This window comes from Triplophysa dalaica, chromosome 3 (assembly GCF_015846415.1).
Source record: "Triplophysa dalaica isolate WHDGS20190420 chromosome 3, ASM1584641v1, whole genome shotgun sequence".
NCBI lineage: Eukaryota > Metazoa > Chordata > Actinopteri > Cypriniformes > Nemacheilidae > Triplophysa > Triplophysa dalaica.
Window position 1 is genome coordinate 14,751,594 of NC_079544.1, and position 21,980 is coordinate 14,773,573.

Here is a 21,980-nt window from a genome sequence, read left to right on the forward strand (position 1 = left end):
TCTGCTATGACTGATGACCTTTTCATAGTCAAAGCCCAAGTCACATTTAGATGAGTCGAGCGGTTTCACAGCTTGGTGGTGCATTGAATCCGGGGTTTATGGACTGGAGAAGAATGGGACTGACAAATGCTTGGACTTTAACACAACAGATGATCAAGCTTAATATCTGAATGATAGGATTTCAGTGTTGTTTCTTTTTTTGTCTTTATCATAATTCTGTTGTGAATTAAATTCATTTTAAAATGATATGCGTTTCAAAAACATTTAACAAAAAGATGAATTCTGCTGTCTCTTGGTAGGCCAAAACAATTCCGACAGAAATGTGAAGGTCGTAATAATTATGAATAATAGTGCAAGACAAATTCCACACAAGGCTGTGTAATTAAACAGGCAATATGCATTTTGATTTGAGGCCAATGACTGAAACTCTGCTATCTGTCTGTAATTCAAATAACTAATCCAAAACCCCAGGAAGTGATGTGTAATATTTTGCTCTAGGATTTCATAACATGCTTAATTTGGTGTTGTACAAATAATTGTGACTGGCTCGCAGTGTTTACGTTTTTACTCTCTCTTTCCCTGCTGTATGTTCCAGCATTAATTTGATTGCCTCTTTTAGAGCCAAAGCTGTTGCCAAGGATACAGAAAGCGCATTTATTGGTCTGGATCCAATCTGAGAGAAAAGGCAATTGTTGGTACTGAAGCATGGAAAAAGTCTGACATTACTGCAAATGGTGTATATTTGTATTTTCAAATACATTTCTGTTTTAAGAGGCAATCACCAGGGAAATTAAACCATCAAACATTAAGCCACTCCGACACAAAAAGATACCTTTTTTCAAGCATTTGTGTTAATTAAAAATGGATGCATTGATTAAAAAGTATCAGCGGGCAAATAAAAGAGTATTCTTGAGTACTTCTGATAAGCTGTAGCTTAACTGACCTTTACATTATGTTTCCCCTGTTACGGAGACATAAGATAAGATTGGTGCACATGATCGAATGTTCATTCAGAAATAAATCTCACTGCACATACACTATTATCTCTTCATAAAATCTACTAATCCACTCAAGGCTTGACATTCACTTTGACATTTATTATTTAAGATGCATCTCTTTCTTTCCAATGTCACAATAATGCCAAAGATGTTCAATATATATTATGAAACTGATCCAATCTAGTGAATAAGTTTCTAAAGTTTATTTTTTCCAATTGCCACCAACAGGCTCTTCCTCAATACTTAAACTAATTTGTATGTTAACAACAATTTATCCGTTCATTCCATTTCTTATTTCCTTAAAGTTTTCTTTTTTGTTATAGATATTTTACTTGCCAGTAATAATTCACTTTAATAGTTACAACTAATCAGTAAAGAGTGTCCAAAAATGTGGCAATGCCCTCTGAATCGGTAACAGACTGCAAATGATACCACACATCACAACCACAGATACAAAATGATATATATGAGTTATTATTTTATCTGTCAGGCAATAATTCATTTGACAGCATGTGTGCATGATGGGTTAAATTGAAAAAAGAACAGGGTTTCAGCAAGGATGAAGATGTTACAGGATTGTGTCATCATCTCCTTGAGAAAAGTTTTCAGTCATCACATTGAACATCGTAAAGAAAGCTTCATGAATCATGGTATTATTAATTAATGAGTTAAAATGTGTAATTAAAACAAAGATAGGTCACTCCAAAAACAATCTTCACACATTTCATTGAGCTGATGTTAACGAAAATTGCGTCTCGTTTTCAACACTTACGGTAAATTGAGAAAAAACCCAGCGTTTCACAGACCAATGATGTCAGTCTGTTATTGAATGACTGAGCAGAGGATATTGTGGGTGTGGCGGAATTGGAAGCAGTGACCAGCCAGGCAAAAATCTCTCTGGTAAGTAATGGGGGTTAGATATTGAACAAAGCTTTTTTATTTAAGTAATCGCCGTTTTGTATACCGCCCAATATGAGAAAATGTAAATATCATACAGAGATGTGATGTATATCTTGCATTTCGTAGCGATACATCTATAATTAGAACAAATCATCACCAAGTAATCACTTTCTCGAATTCAGTTTCGCGAAATATAATTTAGTTTATAAACACGTTTCACATCTAATATTGTTGTGAGTCACTCGCTCCAAACGAGGGGATCGAAATTAATCCATGATGTCTCTGATGCCTCATTTTCGCTTGGAAAGTCTCCAGCCTACTGCTAGTCTGAGGCCGTCGGCTTCCTCTGAAGCACTTGGCTGTCCATAAACTGCTAAATGTCTCTTCAATTTTTCCACATATTGTCAAGATAACTGGAAAATATACATTATTGTGGATAATTGTGGATTGGAAAAACCGAGCAACACCCTTCTGTCGGATTTACATCGACGCTTTGGCACGTCTGTTCAGTACATTAGCTCCAGAAGCTAGCGGTTGATCAGTGGAGGCAACGGTGCTCCGGCGGCCCGAGTAAGACGAGCCTCTTATTCGCCCCCCTGTCGCATATTGCGACACCGTTATGATTGTGCTGGCCCTTATAGTGTCCCTTTGAGCTTTTGTATTTACGTTGTGCGTTTACATCCATTTTAAGCGGCTCTATTTGCAAATTAAAGCTGAGCTGCGTGTGACCGCGCGGTGGCGGTGGGGGATGGGCGCTCGGCTTCCTCGAGTTGTGCACGCGCGGTGGACAACAACTAGCTTTTCTTTAACGGACTAGTTAGCTGTCGTTGCTATGGAAGCGCTAAACGTACAATTGCTTTTTTTTGTCGTCGAGTCGGAGCGTTTCGCCAACATTTGTGCACGATGTGTAAGAACCGTGTGCGAATAGCCAAATTAAATGTAATTGAGCTTCCGGCGAAGAGTTAGCACTTGTTGCTATGAATAAATGATCATATTGCAATTTTTAAAAGCAACAATTTAGTTACATGTGGTATTGTATCTCTGCCCACATGTATGGGTGTCCTTTGCAAAGACGGGCGTCTTGTGAGCTTGTTTTATTTTTAATAAGAACCTGTAATAGTTATCACAGAGTTAAACATAGTTTGTTATCCCGTCTCTATGGTGTCATAAATAGGCCTCAAGAGCAACACGCCCCAATATCTTTGCAGTTTATATTTGTAGTTATAAAAATACATTGGATACGTGATGAGAACAATTTTTTTTACCCAAAATAGCTCAGTGTGAAAATAAGTAAAAGTAGGTTCGCCGTTTGGTGGCGCTAGATTGCCTGTAACTAGGGAGCCTAGCTAGGGGGAATTAGCAAGCTTTGGCTGGGTATGAAATAGCTTTTTAAAGTCTCATGAAAGGAACATTTCATTAAGAAAAGGAAATGATGACTGAACGATCATTTTAGATAAACCTTCAAGTGACAGCCATTTTGTAGTTTGGTCAAAATCCACAATTTACATTATCAAGTGCTTTCGTACAATCCCATGGTCCACTGGAATAATGAGTTTATGACCAATTTACACTTTACTACAATTCCTCTTTAGGTGCACATGGTGTCCAAATACTTGTTTTATTTTAGTGAATATGTAGGTAATTATCAAAGGTAAATTTGGGCAGAGTCTGTGTCTTTGAGTTCCTATTATGAAGCTCGTCTCCTATTACAAAAAACATGGCTTCTACTGACAAGGTTTAAGATTGTTTTAATAAAAACTTTGTTCATTTCTTAAACTCCTGGTTTTTAAACAATGACCATGGGCTGACACTGTCAAATTTTATGTGCACAATGCCATTTTGTTGGGGTCTTTCTTCTGAGCAAAGCCTAATTCATCAAAATGATTAGCAACAAAACAGTATGATCATATGTAATATAGTTTCCTAGATTTGATTTTGAAGAAGAGTGCAAACATTGGTAATCATTGCTCATATGTGGCGATATAGCATAAATATATACAACTGTATTTGTAAGGTCTTTTGTCCCAGTGTTGTGAACCCTGATTATTGCTGCTTGCAGCTATATTTATACAAATTAGTATGTTATTCTGCGATCACTTGTAATACATTGTAATTGATTTAGATACGTTTAGTGGAATTTAGTTTGCGATCATTAAATGGTATACATTGTGGGTAGGCCACCTTGCTCTTTAGACCTCAGCCTTTAAATTCCTGTTCCCATCATTCTAGCAGTTTCCCAGAGTTGGCCTGATTTCAAAACTGTCAGTTCAGCAGTTTCTTGGATGCTGTGAGATCAATTCTATCAAATGAAGTGTTGCTGTAAAGTTGAATGGCAGGTTGGGATCACTATCATTAATTCAGTTGTTTTATGGTGGCCACACCTTTGTCAGTTCGAAGTCTTGTCTGCTTCCCTTAATATCACTGAGAATAAGACGTGCAGTATATTTTTTAATGTCGTGTGACAGTCGTGGAGACGTTTTTGAATCATGGTGGTTTTACAGAATAATTTGGAGATTTGGAGACGTTTTCTCCAATTTAAGTTACATGAATGTGTCTGAGAAGATTTTAAAACTCATTGGTCAAAATTTTAGATAAATCCTGATATGTTTAAATGTGCCGCAGATTATTCTCCAAAGGTCAGTTTTTCTTCAAAATGTAAAGTTTAAATCAAACCGTTTTTGATGACAAAACACACATTTGCTATTTTAAGGGATTGTTAATATATTTTGGGATGTATCTCTTTCACTAAAACTTAACATGTTTTTTGCTGACAGGCTGATTTAACTGTGTTCTACATGGATGGCAAGAGTGTGAGCATCTAGTCAACACTTGGTCTCATGGTAAGTCACTGACTTTACTGCTTTTGTCTTGTCTTGACTTTTGTCACTTTCTGTTTACTGACATTAAGCAAAATGGTTACTACGTTTACATAGACACGTTTTTTCCTAACGTGGTGTTAACAAAACACTAAATTTGATAGAATTTACAATACTGCACAAAGATAGAGTTTCTGTATGTACCAAGAAGCCTAACATTGCATCTTTTAGACTTGAGCTATTATTATCTATTTTGGGTCCTAATTAGTAGACAAGGACATAAAGTTATGTGCTGTACTGCATATGTTTATCAAACAGTAAAATTGCACTGTCCCGTACCCAAAAAATAGAAGTCCAAGACTGGAACTAGTTGGACAACAGCATCCTGGGTAGGGTTGCACCAGGCATTCGTAAGTTCCTTCTTAAACGAAAAACATGAAGTCCACATTAGAGGCTCAGTAACTACTAGCTAGTTTGTAACTAACTCTGTATATTATTCGTTTGCACCATTTGCTCTTTAGGCAGAACGTAGCTAGTAGTTCGTAAGCTCTCCATAAAGTAATGCGTAGTAGCATAATATGACGTTTACCTTCAGTTATCCAATAGCAGCCTTTAAATTTGTGAGAAAAAGTTGCTTTGAAGTGTTGTGTATTTCAAAATATTATTGATGTAAACTTATTGTACGGTAAAAAAGTTTTTGTTAAATATAATACTACCTTTAAATTATACAATATTAAAAACACGTAATACGGGTGATTTCATTTTACTGCCAACCGTTAATGGAATATAAAAAGATAATTTTATTTTGACATGGGCAATACAGACAGATGGATGCATGCAATTTTATTCCTAGTTACTCCTGACGGGAGGCTTCCTTAAATGATGAGTTTAACCATAACGTTACGCTTCAACTAAAGGCGTAAATACACTACAAGACTTTTGCTCAGATTTTGCCCAGATTTTCAGTCTGGCCTTGTTGCAGAAAGTCTGTGCCAGTCTGCAGATCTGATCAGTTAGTGTGTTTGAATCTTTCAAAAAGTCTGCAAATGTATGATGTCAAATTAAAAAAAATCTGTTCAGATTTAAAAGTCTTGTTGTGTATTCCAGCCATAAATTGGATGGTGCAATTAAAAAATATTTTGTTGTGCGTAAATTGTGCCCATTTAAGTCAGAACTTGCTTGATAATTAACTTACAGCTGGTGCAACCTGCCCCAGGACCACTTCATGATTGGAGACAATGTTTAGAAGGCCATGACAGTTTACTGTGTGCATCAGATGTAATTTCGTCATTTTACCTATCAGAGGATTAGAAAAGGTTCATTCCACCCCTACATTCTTCCCCTTACACCAGTTTACGTGTATTTTGTATTTTATCAAATTGTTTTAGTCTGGTAAACTTCATGTAGAAATTGTCAACATTTTGGCTTAAATTTCATCAAATCCAACATCACTACAATGTTTGGCTTGCTCATTTGGTTTCCTTTCAATCGAGTTTGGTTTAGATTTCTTCCAGTTCAAATTTGTTTTATTCTTTAAAAAAATCATGTTCTTATTCCTTATGCCCATTCTTGATCTAATTCAAGATTATTAGAAATATTGTTTTTAGCTCCTGCTTTATAATCATTTAATTAAGTGTAAGCCAATGTTTATTTGATTGTAAATAAGGCAGCCGTTGCTCTTTCAGTACTGTTGACACATCGTAAACAACAGGAAGTCTTGTCATAGAATGGGTTACTATTTTACGTGTAGGCTTATTAGGCTGTGAAGTATTCTTAAAGGTCAAGTAATCAGCCATGCAAGTCCATCTTGAGTATTTCGTCTTGTTTTCACACATTTAATTCTTCCCATCAAAATGCCAGTCGCTACTGTGTGCCTTTTTGTAGAGAATTGTAATTATTTCCAGCGGTGAGCAAATGGGTGGAAAATTACCGCAGGGCTTTTAGGGGCTTCCATGAGAAGGTTCAGCTGGAGAGGTCAGGTTCAGCTCCATAATTGGTCAAAAAGTTTTCTGTAAATACCAAGAGCAGTTTTTTTGTACGTCTGTCTCCATTGTAACACGATTGGCACTTATTTAAACCATTTCATGCTTCTTTATCAGAATGCTTCTGGCCTGTTATTATTTAGGATCAAGGTTACAAATCGTTCAGGGATTTTCTGGATGCTGGCAGTGAAGAACACAAACACAAATGTGCATTTGTTTCCCAGGCTCCACTCTAGCCCTGACCTCTTGGTGTAACCAGGATCCAAAATGAGCATAAGCAGTGATGAGGTCAATTTCCTGGTGTACAGATACCTGCAGGAGTCAGGTGTGTATTATTTAGCAATCTTTCTTTTTTTTCTTTTTTTTTACATGATGGGTAAGCTCTCTACACATACTGTTCAAAAAGTAGATTCAAGCACTAGTGGATTTTGACAATCTAATTAACACGACGTGATGACATCAAAAATATGATAGTGTTAACTAGGGATGGGAATTGATAAGAATTTAACGATTCCGATTCCATTATCGATATTGCTTATCGATCCGATTCCTTATCGATTCTTTTATCGATTTTCATTGGGTGAGCGGATAAGTACAAATTTGTTTGTTTGTATTAACTCGCTTTAATATCTGATAAGAACACAAGCACATACTCAGAGTATACACAAATTATGTGTAGCAACCTCAGAACAAACCTAAAAGTAGGCTTCAAAGTATAGTCCAGGGACCTATAGAATTTTTCACATTCATCATTGGTCCAGACAAAAAAATAAAACAAAACTGCCATTTAAGTGCCCTAAAAACTAAAAAAACAGACTAAACAGTCAAGGAAGAGTTTGTGCCTTTGGGAATATTCTACCTGAAACAAAATTCAACTCAACTGACATACAAAATTAAAAGAAGTCTTCTGTAAAGACCACAACTATCAACTTAGGCAAATTAACAATTTTTGTGCAGAAAAAAAATAGTTTGCCCTCTCAGGAAGGATACGAGATGAAATGGCGCTCACATTAACTAAATAGAGAAGTTACCTTCGGCATTAATAGCAGATGACGTCTTGTTAGCTCCGCTGCTGCTCGACTCACTTGTTGTTGCTCTGTCGCTAAGTAATAGTGTATCAAACACGCGACAGTCCTGCAAATGAATTGCGTGCTGTGTGGCCAAATGTTTCTGCCTGTTTCTCCCTTTGTCGAAATTAAACTTTTACAGTTGTTGCAAATGACCGCATTGGCGTCTTTTCTAGTGAAATATAACCACGCTTTAGATCGCTTCTACATGTTTGCTGCATAACCAAAACAACGCAGCGCGTGTGTGACGTAATGATGATGACACATTTGCAATGAGCGGAACCGATAAGCGGAATCGTTAAGCAGATACGCTAACTGTTCCAAGGAATCGATTCACTGGGCACCGGTTCTAAAGAAGAACCGGTTCTCGGTTCCCATCCCTAGTGTTAACACTTCATATCTGTTTTCTTCAACTCTCTGATCTTTCACATTATACTGTATTTTACGACAGAATGCCAACTGCAGTCACTTTAACTGCTGCTAAAATCCTGATTTTTAAACGCCAAAATCACAATACAGTACATCTACATTTAGGAGCGGCTATGTGCCCTGTTTGCCCTTTCTCGACAATGTGTGGCTGTAGTATGAAAGCTTCTTTGATTTTAAGTGACCATTTAAAACACTGCACGGAGCTAACTACACATGCGGTCGAGAGACCGAAGGCTCGCACACACATAGAGCTCATCAAAAGAAAGTGCACGCGAACACGGAAGAGGAGGATGCACATCTGGCCACGCACTACTCGCACAAAACAAGTCAAGATAGTGAGAAGACTCAGAAGCGCTGTGTATCCACTAGTTAATCGATCAAAGATGCAGTCATTATCATGCATAGATAAAAAATTACAAATTTTGACGCCAAATATACTTACGAGGTCATTAATATGCCTGGGCGGACCTCCCAAGTAAATGCAATGTATACTTTGTTTAAATGCTTAGCGTTACATGTATCTTCCCAATAAGGCCATCCCAGAATGTACTGCAAGCGGCAGAGTCAAATATTTAGCTGGTGCATGAGGATAAAGGGTAACAAGAAATGTCTTCCTTTCCTCTCCAGGCTTCTCCCACTCAGCATTTACCTTTGGCATAGAGAGCCACATAAGCCAGTCTAACATCAACGGAGCTCTGGTGCCCCCTGCTGCCCTCATCTCCGTCATCCAGAAGGGCCTGCAGTATGTGGAGGCTGAAGTCAGCATCAATGAGGTCAGCTATTGGATGTCCATAGACAGTCCTGTTTAAATCGGTTCTCTATTACACACCATATTTGAAGTTGGCTGTAATTTTTCTTAAAGGCCATAAAGTCACGTCTTGAACCTGTTGTGTATTGTGATCTACAGGACGGTACCCTGTTTGACGGACGGCCCATCGAGTCTCTGTCCTTGATTGACGCTGTGATGCCAGATGTGGTGCAGACGAGGCAGCAGGTTTATAAAGATAAGATGGCTCAGCAGCAGGCTGCCGCCTCCAGCACCTCAGCGGCTGCAGCTCCTAAAAATGGAGAGAACACGGCTAATGGAGAGGAGAACGGCGCGCACATGCTGTCCAGTGAGCTTACTCTGCATTAAACAGTGTAGAAGTTAATGTGGTATTGTTAAGTTTAGTAGTTTTGCCCGACTGGTTCTTCCTCCACTTGAAAATCTTTCACCTAAAAATTAAATAATTTACCCAGTGCTTACCAAAAGACTGTCTCTTTAAATTTTCATTTTGGGTGAAATGTACCTTCAAGGAGAACCCAGATATATCTTAAGATATATGCTTGTCATGAAATCTTCATTGTGCTTTGTGTGCATACAGTAGCATGTGCATAAATCAAAATATAATTTGAGCTTGTGTGAATCAGTGTTTTCAATATTCAAACCAATCAAATGAAACACATTTTACAGATCACCTTTCAGACATGATGGAGGTGGACAGGGTGGTGGAGATCCCAGCCAGTAAAGCCATGGTGCTTCGAGGCCACGAGTCTGAGGTCTTCATCTGTGCTTGGAACCCTGTCAGTGATCTGCTGGCCTCTGGGTTAGTATTAAGCCAAAGCTTTTCTTCAGTTCTTTTTTTAATGAAGTCTGTGAATTTACTGTAAATTGTTCAGAATTATTCTTTTATTCCTCTAGAGAAGTTTTATAATGTATATAGGATATTGGAAAGTACAGCAAAGTTTTGTCATTAGGTTGCATAGTCTTTGAAAAGATTTATCCATGTGGGTGTTTTGTTGTTGCCATCAGTTCTGGAGACTCAACCGCTCGGATCTGGAACCTGAGCGAGTGCAGCGCGGGAGGATCCACTCAGCTGGTTCTGCGGCACTGTATCCGGGAAGGGGGGCAGGATGTGCCTAGTAACAAAGACGTCACCTCACTGGACTGGAATGTGAGTGCTGGCATCGATGGTTATTTATCATTTCAAGTCAACATGAAATTGTATTCCATAATTTATTTTACATCCATAAAGTGTTCCAAGAAATCAAATGTAGGGCAGTTTGGGATGCTTATTATTTGTCGGAATTAAATTGGATCACGGCTGTTCAAGTCAGACAGTTGAGGAGGGCTGTTTACGGTCAATTTTGGTTGCATGTTTGCTCACAAGGGCATCTTTAGCGTTAAAAGGTAAACATATAGTTGAATTTAATCTAAGATTGGTAACCTGATTCCCTGATAGCGTAAAAATAAGAATGTATTTACTTAAAATCTACAGAAATTGGTTCAAACAGATTGAATAATTTATTTTCTAGGTTTAATATAGACTCCTTTCTCTCTTTTGTTTTTGATAGAGTGAAGGTACACTTCTAGCCACAGGATCCTATGATGGCTTTGCCCGAATATGGACTAAAGATGGTAAGCTGTTTTATTAATATTAATAATATCAGGAAAATAATATGTACAGTTGATTTAATCAGTGCCCTGTATATCACAGGTAATCTCGCCAGTACACTGGGGCAGCACAAGGGTCCTATATTTGCTTTAAAGTGGAACAAGAAAGGAAACTTTATACTCAGTGCTGGTGTTGACAAGGTAGGGTAGAAACATATTCTTCAGCTTACTGGTTTGCTGTTCTATTGAGGAAAGATAATGTGTTAGTTGCGCAAGATGGCGCCGGTGAGCTTTTGCGCCAGACTAGTTTCCAGACTTCTAACACTATCAAGTTATTTTCGCTCAACAAAGTACTCGGCAATGTAAAGTGGATCTGTCATATCGCTGAAAATTACTTTTTTTTTTTAAATCTATAAACACCCATATTTGCCGGCCAACAATCCTCCATCTCCCAGACATTGTTATTCAACCAGAAATAGGTCTGCTGTCCCTGGCGTCCCAAAAGCTCTCTGGCGCCATCTTGTGTACTAGCAAATAGGAGTAAAGTTTGTTTCTAATGGGAATATGAATCTTTCAGACCACAATTATTTGGGATGCACACACAGGAGAAGCCAAACAGCAATTTCCATTCCATTCAGGTAACAAGTCACCACATGCGCAACTAGATCAGGGTTTGCCGAAACAGACTTTGAAGTGCTTGCTTGTCAAGCATTTTGTGAACGTTACGCTTTGTATTGTCTGTATACCATTATCCATAATTGATACTAAGAAAGATTTAAAAAAAAATTCTGTTGACACCTGCAGCTCCAGCTCTGGATGTGGACTGGCAAAGCAACAACACGTTTGCCTCCTGCAGCACAGACATGTGCATTCATGTGTGTAAACTGGGCCAAGACCGACCAGTCAAGACATTCCAGGGCCACACAGTATGGCAGCTTTTTAGTTAAATTACATCATATAAGCATAAGCGAAGATTTGTTGTCAAATGTCTTGCATAGTAGGGATGCCACAATACTCAATATAATATGTGTTATAATAATATAATATAACAAGTGAATTGTGGTTTTCCGGTTTGCGTTTATTTATTTTTTCTGTGCGCTAAATTACACTGTGAACTGGCTCTGCCGTGTTTGTCTGTATGCTGAGATAGATAAACACATCCCCAATATCTAATAGCGAGTGTTGATCGGGCGGTGAAGCGAGACTACCTGCAACACGAGAAGTAATGTGCTGTTGTCGAGTATAATGCTGACAAAACTTCGTCCAAATTTGGCACATCAAGAATGTATTTTTATACTGCATACCAAAGCAGCACGTTCGCGTTGCTCTCAGCACATGCAGCAAGAGTGTCTCTTCTGGCACCATGCCAAAGTCCGTTTAACGAAAGTCATGGCACTCGGCGGCCTTTCGGACAGCTATTGACGTCTTGGCAAGAGTGCCTCCAAGCTGCTATTAGCATTGCATTTCTTCTAACTGCAATGGCAGTGATGCACCTTGTTAATATAATATCTTTGGCCTTTCCCATTGAGCGCACGTTTACTTCGATTACAGCAATTGTAAGTTTTGCATTACATCATTTGAATTGAAGTTGTTTGTTGCTTAAAGATAATAAAATAACTCGAGTAAAATAAAGAGAATTTTAGTAAAATATATTTTTTTAAGTTTTTACGGTTCCTGTCACATAAGCATAAAACAATCAAAAAACCCTTTGATGTGCAGAAGCCATCAGAACCGAACCGAAAACCGTGGGCCATATTAAACCGTGGGTGAGCTGTATTGTTGCATCCCCGATTGCAAGTGACGATGACTGAATTTTTTCGTTTTGTTACACCCCAACCTGTTCAGAGCATAATTATCTCACCTTTGGTTTTAAACTTGTTACCCTCAGAACGAAGTCAATGCAATCAAATGGGATCCAACAGGGAATCTCCTGGCGTCCTGCTCTGATGACATGACGCTAAAGGTGAGCTACAAGCAAACATCAAGCACTTAACTACACACTTAGCTTTGGCTGATTAAGTAAAGAAAGTTCTGATACGTTTAGATTGTCATTTGGAGGTTTTAATTCAAGCATTGTCTTGTTTTGTAATGATTGTTTAGCTTTGGAGCATGAAACAGGACACTTGTGTTCATGACCTACAAGCCCACAGTAAGGAGATCTACACCATCAAATGGAGCCCTACTGGACCTGGAACCAACAACCCCAACGCCAATCTCATGCTGGCTAGGTACATATATATTGTTAAATATATTTTAAGCGATTGTTTGGCCAAAAATGAAAATTCTGTCATCATTTATGATTATTCATGATAAATGTCTTTCTTCTGCTGAACACAAAGGAAGATATTTGGAAGAATTTCAGTAACCAAACAGATCTTATACCCCATTGACATTTATTTTCCCATCTTTAGCAGTAAATGGGAAATGAGATCAGTTTGAGATTTGGAAGAATGTCAAGAGATCATTCTTCCAAATATCTTCCTTTGTGTTCGGCAGTTTGTAACAACTTGAGATTGAGTAAACGATGACAGGATTTCCGTTTTTGGTGAACTATCCTTTTTAACAACAAAACAGTGCTTTCATTTCAGATACAGGCAAGTTGAGTAAAACCTCACTAACAATGCATTACTATCTCGTGCTTAAAGTGCATCGTTCGACTCAACGGTGCGTCTGTGGGACGCAGAGCGTGGTGCCTGCATCCACACGCTGACCAAACACCAGGAGCCCGTCTACAGTGTGGCCTTTAGCCCAGACGGACGACACCTTGCAAGTGGTTCCTTCGACAAGTGTGTCCACATCTGGAACACGCAGGTACAGTAGCCTCTGTAACAAATCGTCACAATGTCATTAAATACTGTTCAAATAACAAATATAAAGGTTATGTATATGTATTGTAAATTAATTGTATGATCTTACTAAAATGACAATTTAATCCAATTCTCGCTTTATTAGATATGTTAAAGATGTGTTATTTTCAAATATTCAAATATTATGTAGTTTCAAGAGGTAAATAAAACAAAGACATCCTTATAATATCAGAGGTTTTTGACAGTTTTTAACATGGGCCTCAATTTTACCCCGCAGAGCGGTGCTTTAGTCAACAGCTACAGAGGGACAGGAGGCATATTTGAAGTATGCTGGAACTCAACTGGGGACAAAGTGGGTGCAAGTGCATCAGATGGCTCGGTGAGTTTAAGCCCAACACTGCAACATTGGCTTAAACAAATTAGAGTTTGAAGCTCTACCGGTTTTTCTGTCAAATGGCAAATTGAGGAAGTGTTTGTGTAATTAAATTCTATCATGTGAGTTAAAAAGATTGCAATGAAATCAACAGAAACTGTTCATTTAAGGATTTTTTTGGCTGATTTGCGAGCAATAGGCTCATGTCACATCTAAACTAAAATTCAACTTTTCCCCATTTCAGGTTTGTGTATTAGACCTAAGGAAATGATGCTGCCATTGGGAAGCCATGGACCGACTACGAATGTGTGCATAGCCAAATTTATCGACTTTCCCTGGCCTATTATCCACTGCTGTCCTCGTGGGAGATCACAGACCACAGCCTGGACCAACAGTCTGTCAACCCCATCATAACACACAGCCTCGCAGAGTGGAACCATGACGCTTACTACATGAAATCAGTGCGATCAAGGACTGTAATATACAGACATGCTTAACCCTACACACACAGCATCCTTAGTTCCCACGATCATCATTCCAGATGCCGGAGGGTTGAGGTCCACGCTGCCGTAGTGTGCATATTGTACACGTTTAGCGCTCCATGGACGGTTTTTATATTTCTTTAGGTGTAATTTGCATGAGCTAAAGAGATGAGCTGTTCAACATGGCTAGTAAATGCTCGTATGACATTGACAATTCAGAGTATTGGCACTGTATGTTTGTTTAGTGGCTCTGAGACTATTGGAACTGTTCTTTAAAAGAAAAATGCTCAAGGATTTTTTTGCCAAATTTTGAGAGATAATTTGATTATCTTTTTTTTTAATACAGAGGAATAACAAAGTACAGAAAGCCTATTAAATTACGTAGATATATTTTCTAAAATGAATTCCCTGTGTTATTTTGTACAACCTATGCAACTTTATGGTAAGACAAAACTGAACGTTCAGTGCATGAATGGGTGAAACGCGTTCATTTGGTTAGTCTACGGGCTCCATTGGTTAAGCCTGGACATTGCTAGGTGATAGGCCCACCCTAAAATCGTAACGGCACATTTACCGTTACAAAAAAGATAGCTAGCTTTGGTTTCTTTTTTTAGGTGGATAAGGGTGGGTATCCCATAATCCTCACACCATCCTCTTGAGATGTGTAGAATGGAAAGTTAAACTTGACTCTTTTAATTTAACATGATCACAAATGTTTCTGCTCCTTAGAGAAAAACCTTGTAGATCACGCTGCAGCTTTCTCTACTCAATTATTCTTTCTTTATAGCTTCATCTGTCATTTTCTGCTTTTCTATTGTGGTCTACGCTCAACATGATCATTCAGTCTGATCTGTACTGCAGTGAATTGGTATACGTGTCACTGTAACAGCCTTGATCTTTATGGCTTCATGTGAGGTGAGAAAATAATGCAGCATTGAGTGACGGAATCATGGGACTGTTTTCATTCAGTAATGGCACAGAAGTGGACAACCCGTTTGAAAGTCCAAAGTCAGGTGACGGTGGTGCTGCTTTTGCTTGTGTATCTCTCTATTTTTGTGTTCTGTTTTGTCTTTTTGAAAAATGACATCATTATTGCTCAGTGAAGGTGAAGGTATGGATGTAAATGCACAGTCTGACATGGATAAACTTTGTTTCCACGGGAATTTTCTTTTAAATGCTACTGTTCTGAAAGGATGGATTTTAAAGTAAACTTTCGGTTAATGTTTTGGCTATATCTCAAGCCTGGTTTCTTCAGGGTGCAATGGCACGTGGATTAAGTGTTCAGTTTAGCTGTCACTTGTCTTTATAAAATACCATTAGACGGTCATAGTGTTTTTCAATACACTCGTATTATCTACACATACATACTCCCATCAAATACAATGAGCACTTAAAACATTTATATCTTTTGGACTGAAATAAATTACTTTGAGTGGTATTAAACATTTACTTCAAACTGAACCAGACTATCTAGAATTTGTAGAGGACAAGGTGACTGGTTTCAACTAATGTAACTTTGTTTTTTGTAAAAAAAAAAAAATAAAGCCCAGAATGCTTACAAATGCCCTCCTCTTCCAATGGATAAACTTAAATGTATTTTTTTGCTTTTTTAACGAGACAAGAATGTTCAAATTAATTTTAATAGAATCAAGGAGCAGCTTGTAGGCTATTTATCATATTGTCTATGACAGTGGAATGGTATTTTATAATGTTTTAACTTGAACAGATGACTTTTTTTACAGTGTGCAAGCCTTTGTTTCTTTTCGTTCGAATGCAGAGCACTCTATGGCCCTTTGAAATTTTGTACTTTAAAATCTTTTGTAATTCTATGTTGTTATGAGCTGTAAGCAACAGCACGATCATGGCCATATCGAAACATCTTGGACCATTTAAGTACTTTCTCAGTGCTCCTCTCACTTAGGTAGCCTTTAACTTGCTACTGGTTTAGTTTGGTTCTTCTCCTGTTTCGCTCATTCTCTAGCAGAAATCATTACTGGGATGTTGATTTGACTATTGTGATTTGAGTTCGAATGAAAAGTTCTGAATAAAATATATTTTGATAATATTGTTGGCTTGCTGCTGGCATGTCTTCATTTTTCTAATGCGGAAACAATGCCCTGTGTGGCAAAGTGCGTCACGCTGACTTTTGGTGAGACATATCAACCCACCTCACAACTAAACACTGAAAAAACATTTAAAGCACATCAGGATGGTGAGTACAATGCTTCTAAAACCGCCAGTACTATTTTGTTTTATACAATGTAATAAATGCTACTTTTTACTTTCCCCCTGTTATATTTTCAAGGGGGAAAGAGCACATAAGCAGTTCTATTAGTCTTTCTAAATGAATTGTGATATGGTTGCCACCTTGTGTGCACACCCTTCATATAGGTCAACTGTATGATTGTAACATTTTTAATGGGAGTAAACCAAGTCCATCTTGATTTATTGCCAATTATAAATGTTTTTTGTCTGTATTAGGACCTTGTAGCAAGATGTGACTTAATCTCGAAGCTGATGAAGCAATGTCATTTTACCAATCTCATCTTTATAGAACCATATTAATGGAACCTGTCACAATTTTTTTTGTGAAATACTGTGTTTAGAGTTTGTAAGAAGTTTAGGGTCGTGGGGTCATGTTTTTAACCATTACTTCATTTTGTTTTATTATTGTTTTTTATATGGCTCTCTTTAAACTACTGCCTAAACTAAAAAAAGTAATTGATGAAATTGTATTTCATAGTTCAGAGATTTGTTTTATGAAAACAGAGCCATGAATTTATTTCGGTTTGTTCCGCAATTTGTAAGTTAATTCATCTGTATTTAATGCAAACAATGTTTTATATTCTTCTTCTCTTTCATGTCTTGTTTTATACCCCTTCATTCCTCTTTTTGTTCTCATTCTTCCTCTTCTTTGCCTTTTTCATCTTCCTCTTGTTATTCTTTTTAATATTTTATGAGCACATATTTATATAAAAGAGCAACACAGCCGCAGCAGGAAAAGAAATCGAGTTGGCGTGGGAGAAAAGTGCAAGTTTATATGTCAATCACTTTTATATTTATTTTGTTGAAACTGAAAATGAGAATTATATTTAACTCTCTCGCTCTCATGTAGGTGCAATCCTTCTGCAATAAAAAGATCTTGGCATCAGCTAAATATGAAATACAATAACATCATTCATTCAGGAAAGTTTAAAGAAATAGAATCCTCTTGCTAGTAGGATGCCTGATTGGGAAATGTTAAATATATTACTTAAACTGGCCTTAAAAGTTAAGATAAAACGTCTAAACGGGCCCTCGCAATTCTCTCCCGACATAAATGTAACTCTCCGCGAATTAATGCAGCTTCCTCAACTACGGGTTCCTGAATAAACGGACATGCCATTTTAAGGTCTGTGTGACTAAACTGAGCGCGATTAGGAGCACGAATCAATAAACTAATGGTGTATGCAATTTCAACACCGCTCGCGGGGAATAAAACCTGCTCCCGAACAGGTTAAGTTCACGGAGTATGTTACTCTGGTTACTCACTCGGAGTTTAAGATACCTCGATTTATGAAATGGGCTTGACTTACCCCACGGTCGCTGGTTTGACATACCTCGCGTTCTGAATCCAAAAACCCTGAGGATTCCGTTTTCTGGGGTTGATTTACTCTGAGTTTGCACTTACCCTGCTCTCTCAAACGGGCCCCAGGATTCTTCCCATACATAGCTGTAATAATATTAGGCATCTAAGCTGCGTAATGAATTTAGCCTTTTAAAAGTAACTGCATTAATACACGATGTGCATGTTTTACGTCAAACGTTTTAAAATATCCCCTCCCAAATGCATTACACAGTTTATGTGCCAGATACTATTTCTAGTCTATTATGCATGGGAAGAATTCCGCTGGCCTTGTTCATGTCTGTATAATATAAATAAGAGTGATCGTGGCATTCGTTGACAGAACGTTGACAGTGCAGAATAAATTAAAACCACCGTTTGTCCTCACACATATGCAATATAAGCATGTTTACTTGTTTTATGATCAAAATCTGATTACAGTGATACAGTTCTTCGATATAAAATGGACTTGCAGTAGGCTATAAATCATTTAAACGTGCTTGGCAATCTGGTTGGGTTTAATCGTTTAAATAAGAAAAGTCGCCTTACTTGCTCTGCATTTAACAATAAATATTTACATTGAAAACTGTTTAATTTGCTTTAAAACTTTGTATAATTCGCACTAGATGGAAATGGCCTGGATACATCACATATAATCTATATCGTCAATAAAAAGCTTATTGAAGAAACTTCGTGTATTTAACACTTCGTAATGCACGCTTGTCATTTTATGCGCGCAGGTGGATCGACCCTGCAGCGCGTATATGGTATGGGGTTATTTTAATGACAAATGTCGCGAGCGCATTATTACAAGGCGAGAGCGCATTCTTGTTATACGAGCGCGCGAATCTCTACGCTCGCACGCCGATTTTCTTTGCTCATGCACAAAACTGGACGCGCGCTTTCAATTATACGCTACTCTCTTATAAATTGTCTCTCCTCTCACTCAGTGAGTGTGTGCGCACTAAAAATGCTTGCCGTGCGTCCACGCATCCATTGGTACTCTTGCTCTCGAGAGTTTCAGCTGTGTTTTCAGGGATTGTAAACTGTCAAAAATAGTTGGACAGCACCGGGGGAGGGCTGTCTCCAAACAGAGGCTGGCGCACTGGATTGTGGACGCCATTTCCTTGGCATACCAATCCCAAAATCGCAAGTGCCCACTCGCAGTGAGAGCCCACTCCACTCGGAGTATGGCCTCCTCGTGGGCACTGGCAGACATATGTAACTCTTCCATCTGTGATTCTTCCTTGACGTGTCAATAAAGACCCTTCTTGTTTAAAAGTTACATCTTTATCTGAGTGGTATCATAACAAATATTACTTCAGTAATGATAATAAAGGAATTATAAGGCTAAAAGAATAATCTAAAGCATTGTTTATATCCTCTATATTGTGTGGGATGATGTATTTACTTATTTTATTTAGATTAGGCAAGCAATGGATAAAAACACAGCATGAATGTATTCTTACAGACTGAGGTCAAACGGAACCGAGAAAAATATTTTAGGCTAACGTTCTGAGAACGTTGCCCTAACGTTAGTTTCTGGTTGCCAGAAAGTTTTTTAAGGTTTGAGTAGTGTTATCATATACTGTGTGTCAAAATGTTGATTGATTTATGACCACTTGTCAAAGATTTGTCAACCAGTCACTCAAACGGAGACTTTCATGCCCTGTCAATCTTGACAACAGTTATGTTTTATGGCTGTTGTAAGGGAGTCGTCTGACCCCAACCCTTACTTCAGTGGGTCTAACTTCCTACACCCACCCCCCTCATCACTCCCTAATCAAAAAGGTGTGTTTTCATCCTGTTTGATTTTACTACAGGCTATATGTGAAAGACGTTTTTAAAATAGAGTGAGATGAAATAGATGTTGTATGTGGGTTTTTCTTCTAAGAGTGTTGTTTTCTTGTTTTATGGCTTGTATCATGCTATTGAGGGAACCTCAAGTCTCAATTTGCAATCTTATCAAAGTGTGACTGTCCCCTACTATCTCAGACAAGTCATTTGACAAGTCAATCAAAGTAAGCTGTGGTTTTTAAGATCTGTTATTCGTGTTTGACAGTTTCTATTTTACTACTTTTGTTGTTGTAGGCCAATCCCTGCAATTCATTGGGATTTAATCCTGCGGGCATGTAACCCTGCAGCTTTCATGTCACAGTTTGAAACCTGACAGTTGTGTTTTTAAATTAGAGAGAGATAGTTGTTTTTCCATCTAAGAGTAAGTTGATTGTGGGTTGAAGGTTTTTATCTGATAAATGATTAAAGTTTTTGGGTCACCATTTCATCATTGTGGCATAAACTATATCTTTTTGATTCAACTACATGCCCTGTTATGTTCTTCCTGGTCATGGAGGAATGGGGGATTGTTGTTTGTTATCACCTCTAAGGGGTGCGTTTCTAACAAATGGTATAGTCTTAAAACAAAGAACCAAAAAAAAGGTTTGGGTTTCCATCCTGACTGATTTTCTTTTTGTCTGTGTGTCTACGATCTGGTGTGACAGAAAATCTTTAATGTTTCTGTTAGTGACTCTATTTGATAATTTTGGCATACAAAAAGTCGAACATGTACTACACGTGGTTTAGGGTTAAACTTTTAAAACCAGGAATAACAAAAACAAAAACTAGTCAATATCTTCATCTTCAATTGTCATAGTTCTACACTGTTTTATTGAATAAATGTTAAGTTTCAGATGATGTCTTAAGATCTACAAGGAGGATGGTGCTATCCCCTATAGTTAAATGTAGCTTCTGTTACTAGAGTTGTTGCTATGATTGTGTTTATGGTAATAGATCAAAGTATTTTAGGAGGACTCAAAAACCCCCGCATCCACCTTTCACAGCTCAACTCATGAGACTGCATCAGACTGAGAATATATTAGTTTCTTTTTCATTTCCATCCTCTTCATCGCCATTATTTCATGTTGTACATCTGATAGTAAAGAAGTCTAAACAGATAGTGTTTCCATTTCACATTGTTTTAAGGGCATATATTTGTAAGTGTTAAATAAATGGTTAAATGTTGTTTTTTAACGGTTCTCTTCAGATCTAAACTTTACACGAACAAAGTATAAGTTGAATCAACTGGGCATGTTTTATATAATTGTCATTCTTTTCTTGTGTTGCATGCTTTTCACTCACATGTCATGAATATAATTCCTTTTCTGACAGAAACCAACAGAACGTATTAAAAATAATAGCAAGAGAAGGCCACTCTGCAAGTTTTATTTAAGTACCACTGTATTTTCCTGTACGTGTAAAAAGCTTTTAATGTTTTTCCAGACAGATCTGACTGTTTGTGTGCTGGATTGTGCATTATATGTGATTGGTAAAGTGTAGTTGCATTAAAGTATATCTATCAGAGTAAAGAAATCTAGATTTATGTAGATGTGTCTTGTGAAACGCTGTAAATGGGGTTTTAAATGTTTAAAAAACATATAGAGCTACCAAGATAGATTTGCCAGGGTTTCCGATTTTAGAAAGTTCTTCCATTTAAAAGATTAGATGTTACCTCTTGTTTTAAGCCTAGTCTTATCTGATTTAGACAAATGTTTTGGTCTTTTCATCTTCTTTTCTTAATTGCTCTAGAAGTATTGGCAAACATGCATATAAGTAGCATTTTAACTGACCTTCACCTTATGTCTTTCAGTGGTGTAGACAAGTGGGAAGTCCATGGGCACTACCCAATCCGAATCTTACGCGTTACTTAAGGTAAAGATGGATGTAGTCATATAGAGACACTATTAACATTGTAACAATATCTCTATAAACCAGTGCGTCAGTAAATGAATCAGTTGATAAATAACTAACTACTTGAAGGATGAATCCAAGTTTTGTGTTGACACGTTGTCCCATTAAATAGATATGCTTTAAGAAATGAGTTTGTGATGTAATCCTTATACTCTACCCTCGAATTGTCATCATGCACGCAACGTGGATCCCTCACTATATATCAACAGTGTTGCTCAAGACTTTTGACCCATTTTACTACACAAGTGTGTATCCTCACCATGTGAAGTCAAGAACATTTTTACATTTCTTAAATTGCATGTTTCTTTCGTGTTTACTTTTTGTGATTTTTAGTTTAATTTTTCAGATAGCCTTTGTTATAAATTGTTATATTATACAATATAACATAACATAATTGTTAT

The 21,980-nt window shown here is 37.6% G+C and overlaps 1 protein-coding gene across 2 annotated transcripts; it reads left to right on the forward strand.

The window, feature by feature from the left end:
• Positions 1 to 2,194: 2,194 nt before the first annotated feature.
• On the forward strand, positions 2,195 to 16,293 carry LOC130417807 (F-box-like/WD repeat-containing protein TBL1XR1). Of its 2 annotated transcripts, none has more exons than XM_056743612.1 (16): positions 2,195 to 2,468; positions 4,673 to 4,738; positions 6,921 to 7,021; positions 8,820 to 8,965; positions 9,100 to 9,307; positions 9,646 to 9,778; positions 9,985 to 10,126; positions 10,527 to 10,590; positions 10,670 to 10,767; positions 11,144 to 11,204; positions 11,371 to 11,492; positions 12,455 to 12,529; positions 12,667 to 12,794; positions 13,212 to 13,377; positions 13,651 to 13,752; positions 13,991 to 16,293. In XM_056743612.1, exons 3-16 carry the CDS (start codon positions 6,964 to 6,966, stop codon positions 14,015 to 14,017), a joined length of 1,530 nt encoding a protein of 509 aa, XP_056599590.1. In that variant the 5' UTR covers positions 2,195 to 2,468; positions 4,673 to 4,738; positions 6,921 to 6,963; the 3' UTR covers positions 14,018 to 16,293. The 2 variants fall into 2 exon arrangements, with proteins under 2 accessions (XP_056599590.1, XP_056599591.1); XM_056743613.1 differs by lacking the exon at positions 2,195 to 2,468 and adding an exon at positions 2,499 to 4,234.
• The last annotated feature ends 5,687 nt before the right edge of the window (positions 16,294 to 21,980 follow it).

Bases quoted from the DNA above. Each gene is read 5' to 3' on its own strand.
- LOC130417807 (XM_056743612.1), top strand. From the start codon at position 6,964: ATGAGCATAAGCAGTGATGAGGTCAATTTCCTGGTGTACAGATACCTG. The intron at 11,493-12,454 runs GTATGGCAGCTT...TGTTACCCTCAG, and splicing joins AGACATTCCAGGGCCACACA to AACGAAGTCAATGCAATCAA. The intron at 12,530-12,666 runs GTGAGCTACAAG...ATGATTGTTTAG, and splicing joins CTGATGACATGACGCTAAAG to CTTTGGAGCATGAAACAGGA.